A 16,973-nucleotide genomic window follows, 5' to 3' on the forward strand; every position below is an offset into this window, starting at 1 on the left:
CTGCGTAATCACGTTGAGACACACATATGCACCTTCGTCCTCCTCCCCCCAGCCCTCGGCCACCCCGGCCAGGTCGTAGTGCTTCTTCCTTAGCTCCCCTAGACGCTCTCGCTCCTTCTGCAGCTTTGTCTCCAGCTCTAGAACAGAAACCTGACAACACACACAAAAACACGGTTTACTTAGACCTGTAACACACACACACACACACACAACCACCCCATATTGTTCTTACCTGTGAGTCCATCTCCTGCCTCTTGATCTGAGTGAGGGTCATACTGGAGAAATCCATGGTGTCTGAAGCACACAGTCATAGGAGGGAGAGAGATGGAGAAAGGAGAGAGGGAGAAAAGGGAGGGACATATGAAGATAAAGGAGAGAGAAAGAAATTCAGCATTCGCTCACAAAACATTCAGTCACAATACATCTCACGTTGATCGCCCACTGTGTAAATCCACGAGCACGCTACTGTTAATCCACTCACCTTTCTCCTCGATCTGGGACTTCCCGGACTTGGTGGAGGCTACAACTCCGGCAGTGGCCTGTGTGACCCCTTTGGATGCCAGCTTCAGGCGGCCCAGGTTGGCGTTGTCTTTGTCTGCCTTCACCTGCCCAACAGACCAGAGAGTGGATGGGTCACGGGTGTGTCTTAAACACATGTAGAGATATGGTTGACACACTGAGTGATGAGACAGATCTAACTTGGCATGTGTAGATCCGGTTGTGAGTGAGTGTCTCAGGCTTGCACGCACAAGCACAGAGTTTCAGTTACCACAAATAATTACATATAAGAAGTACCGTCTCACCTTGGATGCGGCCACCAGCTGTGCAGTGCTGGCTGCGATCTCATGCGAACACACCATCAGCTCTTCGTACTTGCCCTTGCCCTGCACCACCAGGTCTGCTGCATCTCTATGAGATATTACGCAGAGCATTATGGGTACTGTAGTGCATCATGCTACGAGTTCAACAGTTATAGGCTATACAGCATGGGGTGGAGTTTTTTTTCTGGTCAGGTCATGTAATCAGGAAAATCTTCTGGCCTAAATGAATGTATTCCAGAACACGATGGTGTTGTGGAGAGGTAACAACACTGCTGTGATACAAGGTTAAGTTAGAAGAGAAAGGGTGATACTACTTACACCATGACTGTAGCGCCCCAGCCCACGGCTTTGGAGGCTGAGATCAGGCCTTCCGTCCAGCGAGAGTTCTTGACATAGAAATCCTTCATGGATGCTGCCCCCTGGTGTAAAAAAATGATTATATTGGAATATACACTGAGTATACAAAGCATTAGGAACACCTGATCTTTCCACGACAGACTGACCAGGTGAAAGCTATGATCCCTTATCGATGTCCCTTGTTAAATCCACTTCAATCAGAGCAGATGGAGGGGAAGAGACGGGTTAAAGAAGGATTGTTAAGCCTTAAGACATGGATTGTGTCTGTGTGCCAGAGGGTGAGTGGGAAAGACAAAAGATGTAAGTGCCTTTGAAGGGGGTATGGTAGTAGAGGCCTTTGAACGGTGTATGGTAGCTAGGAGAAGCCTATGAACGGTGTATGGTAGTAGAGGCCTTTGAACGGTGTATGGTAGTAGGGGCCTTTGAACGGTGTATGGTAGTAGGGGCCTTTGAACGGTGTATGGTAGTAGGGGCCTTTGAACGGTGTATGGTAGTAGGGGCCTTTGAACGGTGTATGGTAGTAGGGGCCTTTGAACGGTGTATGGTAGTAGGGGCCTTTGAACGGGGTATAGTAGTAGGGGCCTTTGAACGGGGTATGGTAGTAGGGGCCTTTGAACGGGGTATGGTAGTAGGGGCCTTTGAACGGGGTATGGTAGTAGGGGCCTTTGAACGGTGTATGGTAGTAGGGGCCTTTGAACGGTGTATGGTAGTAGGGGCCTTTGAACGGTGTATGGTAGTAGGGGCCTTTGAACGGTGTATGGTAGTAGGGGCCTTTGAACGGTGTATGGTAGTAGGGGCCTTTGAACGGTGTATGGTAGTAGGGGCCTTTGAACGGTGTATGGTAGTAGGGGCCTTTGAACGGTGTATGGTAGTAGGGGCCTTTGAACGGTGTATGGTAGTAGGGGCCTTTGAACGGTGTATGGTAGTAGGGGCCTTTGAACGGTGTATGGTAGTAGGGGCCTTTGAACGGGGTATGGTAGTAGGGGCCTTTGAACGGGGTATGGTAGTAGGGGCCTTTGAACGGGGTATGGTAGTAGGGGCCTTTGAACGGGGTATGGTAGTAGGGGCCTTTGAACGGGGTATGGTAGTAGGGGCCTTTGAACGGGGTATGGTAGTAGGGAACAGGCGCACAGGTTTGAGCCATAACACCTTGGAGAAGAAAAAAAGCTTGAGGCATGGAATGCATAGATGGAACATGTCGGCCATATCTTTAGTGTACAATATGACGTTTCCCCCTCCACGTCAATTGATAGTGGGAGCACTGAGAAGAAGCTACATTGGCAGCAGAGAAGGCAGCAGCTACATAAAACAAAATACAGCACATGTGCATAAATGGCCATATCAATAGCCCCGGCAAGTCAGGTTCCAGAAAAGCCGGAACAGCAGCCACTCCGTATATTATTATGCACATATGATAGGTTTCTGTTTCTCACTCTGCCACTCTCCACAATGTCCCTTTGCAGATCTTTGGAAGACAGCACGAGCACTTTGATGGCCTGCATCAGGTCTGTACAGGAGGCCAGGATCCTATGTGGGGTGACAGAGGACACATTCGTTCAGCATCTCCACTGTGCAACACATCTTGATATGTTTCACTCATTTGAAAGTTATGAGATTTTCAAAGCCAGGGTAGTGTTCATTAGGGCACGCGATGAAAACGATGTAAAAGGGGATGAAAAGAAATGTGCGTTTTCTTACTGGACATGTTCAGGTGTCCCTCCCTGTTTGTCTGTTTTCTTCCATTCGGTGCCTAATGAACACAACCCAGGAGTGGGAGACTCACCTCTCGTTGACCTCCATCTTCACCCCTGTGTCGACAGCACGCGACTTGTTGAGCATGTCCTGTCAATAGTATACAATAGAGGAAATTAGACACCTTTTGGTTGGTACTACTGTAAAATGAAACCAGAGGATTCTTTTCCCACACACATTTCTGTTTTAGTTTGGGTCTTCCTTGGTGATACACACACACACACCCATACACACGTTGAGCTGGTTACCTCTATCCTGGCAGATGCTGACTCCACGGCAGCCGATGTGGCGGCCATTTCCTGCTCCACCAGATCTCCCAGCTCCCCCTGCTGCAGCTCCAGACCCCGAGGACGCAGTTTCTACAGACCAGAGAGAGGGAGATAAGAGAAAAAGAGAGGTGGCATTGGATTTGTTGTTTTTAATGGTCCCCCTAGATGCTGTCAGTTTGACATTTCGGCAAAATGTTTTTAAAGGACATAGGTCAGTTCCCCCTCCCTGTGCCCAAGTTCAACTTCTATCATAAGCAGGGTTGTGACCTCCCCTCCACAGGTCACATACTTCGTTGAAAGGATAAGAGGCACTGAGACTCATCTTATCATGATGACATCCCCTGGTTTAAATGTGCACAAATAGGCATTATGAGGAAGTTGAGGTTCTCAGAATGATTGCAGGGTGTGGACTTTTGGTAAATTTAGTAGACCTAGAGTACCAGTCAAAAGTTTGGACACACCTACACATTCAAGGGTTTTTATTATTTTCTACATTGTAGAATAATAGTTAAGACATAAAAACTAGGAAATAACACAGATGGAATCATGTAGTGACCAAAAACGTGTTAAACAAAACAAAATTGTTTTGATAGTCCCACTAAGTGCAAACCAGATGGATGGCATATCGCTGCAGAATGCTGTGGTAGCCATGCTGGTTAAGTGTGCCTTGAGTTCTAAATAAATCAGACATTGTCACTAGCAAAGCACCAACACAAAGCACCATCACACAAAGCACCATCACACAAAGCACCATCACACATCCTCCAAGCTTCACGGTGGGATCCACACATGCAGAGATCATCCATTCACCTACTCTACTTCTCGCAAAGACACGGCGTTTGGAACCAAAAATTTTAACTCATCAGACCAAAGGACAGATTTCCACGGTCTAATGTTCATTGCTCGTGTTTCTTGGCCCAAGCAAGTCTCTTCTTATTATTGGTGTGCTTTAGTCGTGGTTTCTTTGCAACAATTCAACCATGAAGGCCTGATTCATGCAATCTCCTCTGAACAGTTGATGTTGCAATGTGTCTGTTACTTGAACTCTGAAGCATTTATTTGGGCTGCAATTTCTGAGGCTGGTAACTCAAATAAATGAGTTACAGCAGAGGTAACTCTGGGTCTTCCTTTCCTGTGGCGGTACTCAGGAGAGTGCTTGATGGTATTTGCGACTACACTTTCAGAGTCCGGATTGACTGACCTTCATGTCTTAAAGTCGTTTCTCTTTGCTTATTTGAGCTGTTCTTGCCATAATATGGACTTGGTCTTTTACCAAATAGGGCCATCTTCTGTATACCACCCCTACCTTGTCACAACACAAAAAATTGGTTCAAACGCATTAAGGAAAGAAATTCCACAAATGAACTTTTAAGAAGGCACACCTGTCAATTCAAATGCATTCCAGGTGATTACCTCATGAAGCTGGTTGAGAGGATGCCAAGAGTGTGTAAAGCAGTCATCAAAGCAAAGGATGGCTACTTTGAAGAATCTCAAATAAATATACAATATAACACTTTTTTGGTTACTACATGATTCCATATGTGTTATTTCATAGTTCTGATGTCTTCGCTATTATTCTACAATGTAGAAAATAGTACAAATAAAGAGAAACCCTTGAATGAGTATCTGGTGTCCAAACTTTTGACTGGTGACTGTAGGTAACAGGAGTTTACAGGTCAGGAATGTCACAACCGTATGTCATAACCGTGTCAGTGAATTTCACAACCAGAGAGTGGCAGGCCAGAGAGTGGACAGCAGCACTAATTCTTCACATAAAGCTTTATATCATAACACTTCCAAGTGGCATGGCAAACAAGAGCCCATGTCTAAGACATAAAACAAACGCCGGTGGACACCAGTCCCCAACAAATGCTGGGACCTAACCAGTGGTCTTTAGGTGCCGGATCGCAAAATAAATGTATGACGTCATCATTTCTCAATCAAAGTTTGTACTGCAGTAGATCATTGAATAATACCACATTAAAATATGCATAAATGCATCCTCCATGCAACATCTGCCTATGCCTACACATATTGGCTCAAATAAATATTCACAAATACCAAATTAGGCCAACCACTTGATCTCAATCAGTTTCGTGGGAATATGCATTTAGATCTACTTGAATATTGTAACTAACTACTGTTTGAACAAATTTAACGTGCCCTCCATTAATACCAAGACAATAAACATGGGAGTTTGCTCCTCATCCCCATAACTGATTGAGTAAGTACGGTTGGGACATACCCAAATTCTTCCATAAAATGGTGAGTTGGGGACCAGATCTGCACTCCTAATCATCCAGATTCCAGCTAAGATTCAAGCTACACCAACGTTCACCATGGACAGAAAAGACCTGGTCTGCTCTGTCCTCCCTGGTCCAAGTCTCTTCAATCAATCAATGACCTGAGACCCATAGAGTTGGGCCACAGCTATACACGTCACGGCCTCAAGCTTCTCTACTGGGTCGCTCAACAGCTAACCACCAACGGCCGCACAGACGCACATGTCTGTTGGTTGACGCCATATCTGAAGTGCTTTGACAGGCTGGTCATGGCTCACATCAACACCATTATCCCAGAAACCCTAGACCCACTCCAATTTGCATACCGCCCTAACAGATCCACAGATGACACAATCTCGATTGCACTCCACACTGCCCTTTCCCACCTGGACAAAAGGAACACCTATGTGAGAATGCTATTCATTGACTACAGCTCAGCGTTCAACACCATAGTGCCCTCAAAGCTCATCACTAAGCTAAGGACCCTGGGACTAAACACCTCCCTCTACAACAGGATCCTGGACTTCCTAAACAGGCCACCCCCAGGTGGTAAGGGTAGGTAACAACACATCCACCACGCTGATCCTCAACACAGGGGCCCGTGCTCAGTCCCCTCCTGTATTCCCTGTTCACTCATGACTACAAGGCCAGGCACGACTCCAACACCATCATTAAGTTTGCCGATGACACAACAGTGATAGGCTTGATCACTGACAATGACGAGACAGCCTATAGGGAGGTCAGAGACCTGGTTGTGTGGTGCCCTGACAACAACCTCTCCCTCAATGTGATCAAGACAAAGGAGATGATTGTGGACTACAAGAAAAGGAGGACCGAGCACGCCCCCATTCTCATTGACAGGGCTGTAGTGGAGCAGGTTGAGAGCTTCAAGTTCCTTGGTGTCCACATCACCAACAAACTAACGTGAAGAGGGCATGACAAAACCTATTTCCCCTCGGGAGACTGAAAAGATTTGGAATGGGTCCTCAGATCCTCAAAAGGTTCTACAGCTGCACCAGAGAGCATTGATGGCAGTGATGCAACCTGATTGGTTGCATCACTGCCTGGTATGGCAAATGCTCGGCCTCCGACCACAAGGCACTACAGAGGGTAGTGCGCGTACGTCCCAGCACATCACTGGGGCCAAGCTTCCACCCATCCAGGACCTCTATACCAGGCGTTGTCAGAGGAAGGCACTAAAAATTGTCAGACTCGAGCCACCCTAGTCATAGACTGTTTTATCTGCTACCAACCTGGGCTCTGCACACATCAACAACAGCCACCCTCGAAGCATCATTACCCATCGCACCACAAAAGCCGCGGCCCTTGCTAAGCAAGGGGAACAACTACTTCAGGTCTCAGAGCGAGTGACGTCACCCGATTGAAACGCTATTAGCGCGCACCATCGATAACTAGCTAGCTATTTCACACCGGTTACACAACGTTACAGCAAGCGGTACCGGAGCGCCAAGTGTCGTGGCAAAATCAGAATTATTTAGGTAACATTTATAAATAAAATATTTTATTTCATGCTTATGTGAGACATGTCATTAGAATGTCTATTTTTGGATAATACTGTTGGCCGGTTGCAGTTATCTGTTCTCTGTCAGGGTTCAGTTACTTGAGCCGCAGAGAGGGCAGAGGTCAAGCTTGTCTTCATATGTAAACATATCTTTTTAACCATGTGAATGGATCGATTGAGGGGGAACCAATTATCTCTTGGCTCCACAATGTCTGTGTGCCAGTCACTGTGTCTCCGTGAGCTTGTCCAGAATGGGAGTGTCTAAAATGACAATTGATATATCCTAATGTCTTAGTACTATGTTGTACCAAGAACGAGAAGTAGAACCTCGTTTTAGGAGAGCAAACTGAACGATAATTTATAGCTAATGCTGTCTGGCTATGGAGTACTCCTCTCTCAAGTAAAGTCTTCCTTTGTAATGTTCCTAAGATCTGTTATTCGTCATGTGAGTTGAGATGGGTGTGTCTTGGCTATAAATGATACCAATAACTGTTTTGTAAGGACTCTCCGATAATTAATTTATAGACACTGAATTGATCTGAGAGTCACAGGGCTATGGTGAAGCTCATATAATTAAAGATGGACTTTATGATAACTCTGACTTGTGTGTGGTTTGCTCTCATGATTAGGTAAATACAGGAAATTTCCACTACACAAGTCTAGGTCCAAGAGGCTTCTAAACAGCTTCTACCCCCAAGCCATAAGACTCCTGAACATCTAATCAAATGGCTACCCAGTCTAATGCCCACCTCCTCTTTTACACCACTGCTATTTTATCTATGCATAGTCACTTTAATAACTCTGTCTACATGTACATATTACCTCAACTAACCGGTGCCCCCGTACTGGTACCCCCTGTATATAGTCTCGCTATTGTTATTTTACTGCAGCTCTTTAATTACCTGTTCCTTTTATTTCTTAATCATATTTTGTTAAACTGCATTGTTGGATAGGAGCTTGTAAGTAAGCGTTTCACTGTAAGACCTACACTTGTTGTATTCGGCGCATGTGACAAATAAAATGTCATTTGATTCAACGCACACGCGCTGCATTATGGCTTCCATTACTTTGGGAACACCGAGGGGCTACTCCCAGCAACACGACTCTACAGTGGGCAGCCTCAATCCAGAAATCAGCCCCGATGCTAGAACCCTGCCAAATGACGCCGTGTGATAACACACAACCCTTTACTGCAGAGAAGAACATGGATCGGATCATTGTCACGATCGCCTATGACCTGCGTCGTGTAGATGTCTCGGTTGTGGAAGACGTGTACATAACACAGCACCAACCGCCAGGGATACCAACAAGATCAGTGTCGGCCTCTTGAGAGAGATATCGCAGCTTTTAAGCAAGAGGTAGGTTGTTGATGGACACCAGGGCTGAAAGTACATTGACATTCTTGCCAGTAGGCATAGTACAGAATCTTTTGAACATGTAGTCAACTTGTGATTGTTCTTTTTTGATTGTGATTCTTCTTCTGATGAGATGCTAAGTGTTTACTAACAGCCTTGTTGTCTTTTTCTAGTTCACTTTGAGATAAAAATGGACATGTAGTCTATTCTAGTTTATACATGAATCCCTTCATCCCTGCAGCCTGACTGAGGTTTTTCAATGGTTCTGTATCGTTAGTATCAACGTTAACCTGGGCACTGCATAGTATAAAATGTAGGTTTTTCTCCTCCTCCTTTTAATCAGCTAGTAATGGTATAATAATCAAATGTTTTTATGAAATCAAATTACTGCAATTTGCACCTAAACTGTACTATGTACTCATATTTACTCTTAAGAATAAAGCAGCAACAATACTTGTATGACCATAAAGACTGGGCTGACCTCTGCGGTGGCCAGGATGCCATCCAGTGCTGCCCTCAGCATGGCTCCATCTGCCGTTGCCAGGCTTTCCTGCTCCTTCATCTGACCCAGCAGGGACAGGGCCTCGGCCCCACACGCCTTCACACTGTCTGACAACGCTGTGGTGGTGGGGGGATACAGACACAGTATGGAGACTTAGAGGAAGTGGGTGGCTAACCGCTAACCTGGTCTCTGATCTGTTTGTGCAGTCTTCCCAACGCCGATGGTCATTGTCACCCGGTGACAGGCAGCACAAACAGATCGGGGACCAGGCTAGGCTATTGCGTCTGTGCATTATCAGTACTTCTCTAACAGATGTATATAGGGATGTAGATTATTTTATTTTATATTAGACATGGCTCAAATCAAACTTTATTTAAAAATCATGGAACATTCCTGTCCTGGATGTGAGAGTACACATTTCAGTTGAAAAGACACAGGGACAGCTCACACTCACTGTCCGCTTGCTCCACTGGCACCATGTGAGAGGTGGCACTGCCCTGAACAATGGTGTCGCCCACCAGGTGTGCAAGATGGGTTACTGCCCGCACCAGCTCCGACACACCTGGAGAACCAAGGGTCAAAGGTCAAACTACTATAAAGCCAAAACACAAATCAATAGGATATGCTACTTTCATTTTCAAGTACTTGAAGGCTGTAATGCTGAAAACCCTGGTATTTTAGCTATAAAGAAGCTATTTACTATTAACCTCCACTGTCCAAAGAGAATAATGAATACCTGCAACATATTCAATTATATTCAAATAGATTTACTTTCTTCTATTGGGAAGAAATCAAATAACACAATAGAAATCTAGATATTTCATGTGGGCAAGAAACTGAAAAGGGAACTTTTCTTCAAGTAATATACATGTGTACCAGTCAAGGGTTTGGACACACCCTCTCATTCAAGAGTTTCCTTTATTTTTACTGAACAGCGGCCGTAGCTGAAAGTAACGTTTTTTGGCTGCCTTTTGACCTTGTTCTGCTACACAAGAACAACAGCAGCTTCGATGGGTGCCTGAAAGTAGGCGGTGATGACACAAAGCTGACTAGGGGAGTAAGTTCTGAGTCTGACCTGTGTTGTCTGCCAGGTAGCCGTCTCTGGCAGAGTGAAGTCTGTCCATACAGTCCAGAGAGGCCTGACACCTGGACGCCAGGTAGTCTACACACAACGAGGGTACACAGTGAGGGGGGAGGCATCTTCCACCATACAAACAAACATGCACACTATTATGAGGGGACATCATCCTACATCACACCCTGGAACACAAATACACATGTACAAGTAGATTGAGGCTTCACACACACATCCAGCATGGGTTTCACAATGTGGCATCATCTCAGACGGTCGGACAGACAGTTGGTTGGAGAAGAGGTTGGAGAAGGTTAGGGGCTGACCTGCAGAGCTGGTGCAGCTGATGTGTGCCGGGTCGTCAAGCTGGGCCAGTGAGTCCTGGATTATCCTCTCTGCCTCCTCCACAGTCCCCTGTAGAGCAGACCAGCGGGCTGCCACCAGCTGGCTCTCCAGGGCCTGCTCCCTGCTCTCCTATCCACACAGGGTCAGTGAGAGAATCAGATATCACCACACACACACACACACACACACACACACACACACACAACACAAACAGCTGCCACACACCTTCTCATTGAGTTGGTTCTGTAGGGCCTCGGCAGTCTTCACGCCGCTCTCCCTCTCACTGGCCAGGCTGCTCTGAACACGCTCAAGCTCCTCCCCCAGGCCTGCAAGCTCCTCCTCTTTCTTCGACAAGGATTCCGCCAGCTCCACCTTCTCCGATTCCACAGTCGAGAGCTGAGAACTGAGCTCCTCACTCGACTGAGACGGAGAGAGAGAGAAAGTGAGTGAGGGGGGAGAGACGTAGAGAGAGAAAATGAGTGAGAGAGAGAAGAGGAGAACGAGAGTGTGACACACATGCACAGTATTTTAGGATCGTACATATCTCCGTTTCTCTGCTGAACTGAACGATAAGGCTCACACACTATAAACTCCTAATACCACCTTTTAAAAGACAACACCCTAAGTGCTATGAGATGTGGAAATGACAACAGCCATTCTTCTACTCTCCCTGGCCTGTTTGTGGGCCCCCTCCTGAGCATGTGAACAAGAACAAGAACATGAACGAGAGACGGGAAGAAAGAGTTTGTAAGTGAGATGTGTGACAAAGTGACAGAGCATGTGTGTGAGGACAGGAGGGAGTGGACGTGAGAGAGAAGGATAAAGGGGCGAGAGAGAAGTTGATTCAGAAATAGGGGTTGACAGGAGTGGGAGAGTGGAGAGAGGGATGGGCGATATAGAGGAGGAATGGTAATTGGACATTCATGGCCTGGTAGGACTACACAGTGTCGGGATCACGCAGAGATCGAGGTCTGCACCGACGCTCCACACAACCCTCTCCACACACAATTTCATACACGCACACAGGCAGCGTACACAGACAGAGATGGGTCGAAGAGTAACATAGAGTTGTGGAATGTAAAGACAGAAAACAGAGTAAAGACAATTTGAAGGTGTCAGGGTGAGTTCAAGTGGGGTAGAGTGGAGAGGAGGAATGTACTGTTGGGTGAGTGTTTAGGGTGGAGAGGATAGGAGGAGTGTACGGTTGGGTAGAGGACGCAAGGGTGTTTTATGTTAGAAAGTTGGCTACCTGTTGAGACGAGGCCATGGTGCTTTTCAGGGTGTCTAGCGCCGCCCTGCTGGAGATCAGCTCTCTCTGCAGCTCCTGCAGCTGCTCCACCTGTTCCTGCTCCTGAAGGGAGACAGATGCAGGAGAGAGAGAGTGGCGGGGGAGAGAACAGAGAGAGATGTGGGAGGACAAAAGAGAGAACGAAACAGAGACGCATGTTATTTGCTAGGTCTCCATCTCTCTACCTCCATCTATTCTACCTCTCTAAATCCCACATGTACAGCAAGGCATCTCAGTTACACAGTTAAATGATCAGAGACAGACGGAGAAAAAGTTGAAAATGTACTGTAGTATGAAGGAGTGAAGTATATTACATTTGAAGTCCTCTGTGTCCAAGAAAGCGAGAGACGGAAAGAGAGAGGGGGAAAAAGGGGAGAGAGAAAAGTGAAAGAGGTGATACATACTGTAAACACACAGTATTTCAGGAGAGTGTGCATCCCTGTGGGAGTGTGTGTCTCGCCCTCACCCGTCTCTCCGCAGCCTCCTTGGCAGCCTTGACCTTCTCCTGCATCTCTCTCCTCACGCTGTCCATCTCGTCCTCAACCGCCCGAGCCACCGTCATCTGACGAGTCACCTCCGCATTCTGAAGCCACCAACAGAAACACAGACGGTTTTAGGTGCGGGAAGAGTTTTTAGAATTGTAAACAAGAAATGTGGAGGAAATGTGTGAGCATTGCTACTAGAAGTGTATTCTCAAAAGAAATGTTATAGTACAGAATGGATAGGGGTCCTTGATCACACGCTACTCCTCCTCCCTCCCTTGGCCCAAACCCTCTGATTGGTGGAAGCTCTACCACTACACTTCAGACTTATCCAGACCCTTCAGATGTGCAAACATGGACGGGTTTGGGCCAAGGGGAAGGGAGCTAAACGGGACTGGCTGAGAGGGTTAGGAGCAAGCCTGCACCATGATTCTGAGGGGTGAGGTTCTTCGATCGTAAGGGGTCTGGATGGGCCTACCTTCCTCAGCAGGTCAGCGTGACTCTGCACCAGCTCTGTGTACTTCTCCTTCAGCTTGACGTAGCGCTGCTCGTTGGCCACCGCTTTTCCTGAGACACACGGACAGACAGAGCTGTTATTGTCACAACAGTCAGATGGCTGAATCCTGACTTGAGATATGCACACGTAATTCAAAAAGTTTAGGTAGGCATTGATATCAGCTGAAGGTGCAGTAAGAAGATATTTGAGTGACTCATGTAAATCTTGAGGCCTGGGGTTGTCTGGCGGGCTGTCCCTGGACTCACTCTCGATCTCGGTGAGACTTCGCTGCTCTTTCTCCGTGTCCTCTTTGACCCGGCGCAGGTCGTCAAGCTCCGCCCGCAGGAACTCGCCCTCTCCCAACGCCTGCATCCTCAGGTGGCTCTGCTCTGCTAGCTCCGCCTCCAGCTCATCGACACGCCCCCGCAGTGCCTGGCGCAGACGCCCACTCTGAGAGAGAGAGAGAGAGAAAGACACAGAAAGAAAGAAAGAAAGAAAGAAAGAAAGAAAGAAAGAAAGAAAGAAAGAAAGAAAGAGGGAGAGAGTGTTCTGGTTCAACAGTATGTAAACACACTGCCTCAGAAGTTTAGATATTATGGAGAATTGCCTCTGTAGTGGCTCAAGTGCCTCATTAAACCTCCTCACCTCCAATCTGAAGGACTCCAGTTCCTCCCTGAGGGCCTGGATCTCCCGTGTCAGCTGCTCGATCAGGCGGTCCCTAATGGAAACAGGACAGGACAAGGTCGTGTTCATTAGGCACCAAATAGAGGAAAACAGTCCGAAACAGGGAGAGAAATGGCTGGATGTGGCCAAAGACAAAAAGCGTATTTTCAGTTTTCCATTGCAAAATGTTCTGGGACGGAAAGCTGCAGGGATTTCAATGCCTCTGAATACCTCTATTGGAGGTCAGTGTGGTCTGAATTGTGTGACAATCTATACAGACCAAGGATATCCTACAAATGTCAAATTCGCTCATCCAGAGTGCAGCAGTTTGGTTCTGGTGTCTTACTTGTCGTCCTTGCGCATCCCGTTCTGACTGTTGAAATTGAATGGGTCCGTGGCGGCGGACGTGCCAAAGAGGTCGTCGAACCTGGGTTCTACCACAGCAGCCTAGTCGGAACCAACACAGCAAGACAGAGACAGACAGTCGTTCTACAGGCTTTAGGTTTCATTAGGTTCAGTTGACAGACACAGAACTACTAAGACAGAGCACAGGAAGGGCACCATCTGTAACATGGCATATTTTGTGAAAAAAATGCATTCCGTGTGCGAGTCAGCTAGTGCACGAAATTCATCTTTCACACACAATAAGGCATGTTACAAACGGTCCCCCATAAGACAGCAGTAATGGGACATGTTCAGATGGGCTACCGGCTGGACGGGGATGTCGGTATCCACCAGTTCCTCTGTCACCAGGTCCACCATGTGTTCCGTCTCGGGGGAGGACGACTCAGCTGGAATGACTACCACGGGACTGATGTGCTCCGACAACGCCGACGCCCGCAGGAAGTTAGGTGGGTTCTGACAGCAGACAGACAGACAGACAGAGAGAGAGCGCAAGCATAATTAATTAAATTGTATTTGTATAGCACTTGACCCAAGTAGCTGAACAGCAACCTGGGCCCAAATTCCTCAAGAGCAAGCAAGGGCAACAGAGAAAATGGGAGACTATGTTCATGCATGTGTGTGAATGATACAGTATTTACTTGAAAATACACAGCAGAGATCCTGTCTAATCTACAGGCTAGTTCAGGAGGACTCTTACCTCAGGTAACTGTGGGATCTGAATGAGCCTCTTGAAGTACTGCAGGTTACTGGAGCGGTAGAACAGACTCTTCAGCCTAGCAGAGACAACACACACACACCGATGAAACACTCCACCATCATCACAACTTAGTTAGGTCAGGTGGCGGAGCACTATGACCTCTGGTCAAAACTAGTGCACTACATAGGGAATAGGGTGCCAATTGGGACGCGGGTCCATGACTTGTGTGTGAACTTACTTCTTGAACTGCTCCTGGAAGCGGTCTCTGTGGCCCTGGAGTGTGTCAGCAGGAAGGCCTAGAACAGACAGACAAACAGTTTTGGAATGTGTGTGTGTGTGTGTGTGTGAAACTACTGAGAATGTGAATGTACTACAGAGTGTGTGTGTGTACTCAGGTTTTAGGTATTTCCTAAGCCTATGATATGACCAAGAAAATTGTGTGAATTATGTGCCCTTGGAATAGCCACAGATTTTCTGGGAAGATCACAGGAAAAACTGTTGGCCTTAGATTAGTAGCCAAGTATGAGGTATTCAGGCTGTCACTCTGCCATTTGTCCAGCGAGGGGCGTGTGTGTTGGACTCACAGGAGTGCAGCTTGAAGAGCAGCTTGACGGTGTAGTCGTACAGGTGGCTGCTGTCCAGGATGACCTGGATCAGGGGAGCCAGGCGACACTGGCCCGCCGCCGTCACCGAGACAGACCGCGACATGTCCAGGGAGCTGAACACTGCAAGGGTGGACACGCACATATCAGTGATCATCTCTCTCACACACACACACACACACACACAGTGTGCGTGCGTGTGTATGTGCACGCAGGTGGTCGGTCAATCAACCAATGAGTATGTACTCCAACAGTCTCTTTCTTCCTCTCTCATTACAGCTCACTTTCAGTCCCTCCATCTCCTTTGCTCTGATGTCAGTCCCTACAGACCCAGTCGTTCCCTCCACACAGAGGTGTAGTTTCCTGTGCAGCCAAACCCTGACACACACACAGTCTCAGTTCTTGGGTGACGTGATGCTTTAGCCTCTGCAAAACATCTCTCCTGATGGGAGGCAAAGAGTCTGTGTGTGTGTGTGTGTGTGTGTGTGTGTGTGTGTGTGTGTGTGTGTGTGTGTGTGTGTGTGTGTGTGTGTGTGTGTGTGTGTGTGTGTGTGTGTGTGTGTCTGACATGAGGAGACAGGGTAGAAATGAGTCCTACTGAGAGTGTTCAAACGGAGGCAGAAGGGCAATCATGTTGAGACAAATGGAAGATGAAATATGTGCTTTACTTTGTGAAGAGCTTATAGTGGAAGGGAGACAGAAGAGTACTGTATAGCTGTTTTAATGTCCATGCTAGTATGCTACTTTCAATGAAGCAATGTATTGGGCACACATTCTAGGTGGTATGCTAGTGTGGCTATTGGGACGTAGCCTATGACGCCAAAACCAGGGTCATGTTCATTATGCCTCAAATGGAAGAGAATGAACAAAAACAAAAAAAGGGACTACCTGGACTTAAGAAACGCTCATTTCTGTTTTCGGTTGCAAAATGTTTTCCGTTGTGTGCACGGATGAACATGACCCTGACATATAAAAGCTAGAACCAGGTTGTGTGTGATACGCGCGGTTGCAGATTAGATCTATATATAAATATAAAAGAGAAATAGCTTACCACCCAGGAAGAGGTTGAGCTCACACTCCAGGTAGTCCAACATCTCCACTGTCAACTGGAAGCTGTAGTGAGAGGACACACACACCAAACACACACAAAGGTGTTGGATTCGAGGGTTCACAGCATGTAAAGTGGAGGCATATCCTACACATCACACATACAGAGGCTGTAAGACCCATGTAGCAATGACCCGGAGTTGGTTTGTATACATATAACAACAGTCATATGCTCTATATGGAGTCTAATAGAAGGCAATAACAAAAATAATTTATCATTTTCTTGTCATGTTTAACACCTGTAATCATAATCAAAGGGAACATTGGGGGTATATTAGAATATGTATCATTATAGATCCAGCCCTCTGTGCTTCAGTGCAAACAATAAAGGCAAGCGACACTCACAAGTTGTTGACGTCGTTTTCTCCCGCCTCGTCAAGCTGCCTGTTTGACATCTGAAGGTTGCCAGGGAAACGGGGATTCTGGGGGAGAGAGAAGAACGAGTCATATCAGAAATGGGGCTGAATCTCAATTGTATTTCCGTGATTCCTAGTCTCATCTCGCCTTCCCTCCTTCTCAAAACGCATCGGAGGAGAAGATTCAAGGTCTTCTGCTACAATGTTCTTTGAGAAGGAGATGAGGAGATAGGACGTGAGGAATCAAGGACGTGAGGAATCAAGGAAATACAATTGAGATTTACCCTCGGTTTTTCCCAATTCAATAGGCATCTCCATTTAAAAATCAGGAACAAGGACTAAAACCTCCAGAGCAACACCAAGTCTGCTGCCTGCAGTATTTCACCGAGCTTAGCGGTCTATGATCTACTGATTCCTAAAAGGCCATTAGTTTTAGAGACGTGTGTCTGTGTGAGGAATACCCCTAGAGAAGGGTATATATATATATATATAAATAAAAGAGAGAGAGAGAGAGAGAGAGAGAGAGAGAGAGAGAGAGAGAGAGAGAGAGAGAGAGAGTTAGAGAGAGAGAGAGAGAGAGAGAGAGAGAGAGAGAGAGAG

At 46.8% G+C, this 16,973-nt stretch overlaps 1 protein-coding gene and 1 non-coding gene across 3 annotated transcripts in view; both read right to left on the reverse strand.

Moving 5' to 3' along the window:
- LOC118397314 (huntingtin-interacting protein 1-like) overlaps window positions 1-16,973 on the reverse strand; it is a 48,152-nt gene that overhangs the window by 2,792 nt on the left and 28,387 nt on the right. For both annotated transcript variants that reach the window (XM_035791956.2, XM_052467432.1), the window contains exons 6-30: window positions 16,363-16,439; window positions 15,962-16,023; window positions 14,893-15,033; window positions 14,547-14,604; window positions 14,309-14,384; window positions 13,915-14,064; window positions 13,553-13,653; window positions 13,189-13,261; window positions 12,810-12,993; window positions 12,526-12,614; window positions 12,032-12,148; window positions 11,527-11,628; window positions 10,503-10,697; window positions 10,259-10,406; window positions 9,936-10,022; window positions 9,315-9,422; window positions 8,840-8,976; window positions 3,179-3,289; window positions 2,962-3,020; window positions 2,612-2,705; window positions 1,140-1,240; window positions 804-909; window positions 482-605; window positions 233-294; window positions 33-150 (exon numbers count right to left, since the gene is read on the reverse strand). In XM_035791956.2, coding sequence (XP_035647849.1) covers window positions 33-150; window positions 233-294; window positions 482-605; window positions 804-909; window positions 1,140-1,240; window positions 2,612-2,705; window positions 2,962-3,020; window positions 3,179-3,289; window positions 8,840-8,976; window positions 9,315-9,422; window positions 9,936-10,022; window positions 10,259-10,406; window positions 10,503-10,697; window positions 11,527-11,628; window positions 12,032-12,148; window positions 12,526-12,614; window positions 12,810-12,993; window positions 13,189-13,261; window positions 13,553-13,653; window positions 13,915-14,064; window positions 14,309-14,384; window positions 14,547-14,604; window positions 14,893-15,033; window positions 15,962-16,023; window positions 16,363-16,439 — 2,680 coding nt within the window. The remainder of the gene's footprint in view (window positions 1-32; window positions 151-232; window positions 295-481; window positions 606-803; window positions 910-1,139; window positions 1,241-2,611; window positions 2,706-2,961; window positions 3,021-3,178; window positions 3,290-8,839; window positions 8,977-9,314; window positions 9,423-9,935; window positions 10,023-10,258; window positions 10,407-10,502; window positions 10,698-11,526; window positions 11,629-12,031; window positions 12,149-12,525; window positions 12,615-12,809; window positions 12,994-13,188; window positions 13,262-13,552; window positions 13,654-13,914; window positions 14,065-14,308; window positions 14,385-14,546; window positions 14,605-14,892; window positions 15,034-15,961; window positions 16,024-16,362; window positions 16,440-16,973) is intronic.
- LOC118397603 (small nucleolar RNA SNORA16B/SNORA16A family) lies at window positions 9,765-9,882 on the reverse strand. Its single transcript, XR_004828447.1, has one exon. It is a non-coding gene; the product is annotated as a small nucleolar RNA SNORA16B/SNORA16A family (small nucleolar RNA).

Source organism: Oncorhynchus keta, chromosome 18 (assembly GCF_023373465.1).
Source record: "Oncorhynchus keta strain PuntledgeMale-10-30-2019 chromosome 18, Oket_V2, whole genome shotgun sequence".
Classification (NCBI taxonomy): domain Eukaryota; kingdom Metazoa; phylum Chordata; class Actinopteri; order Salmoniformes; family Salmonidae; genus Oncorhynchus; species Oncorhynchus keta.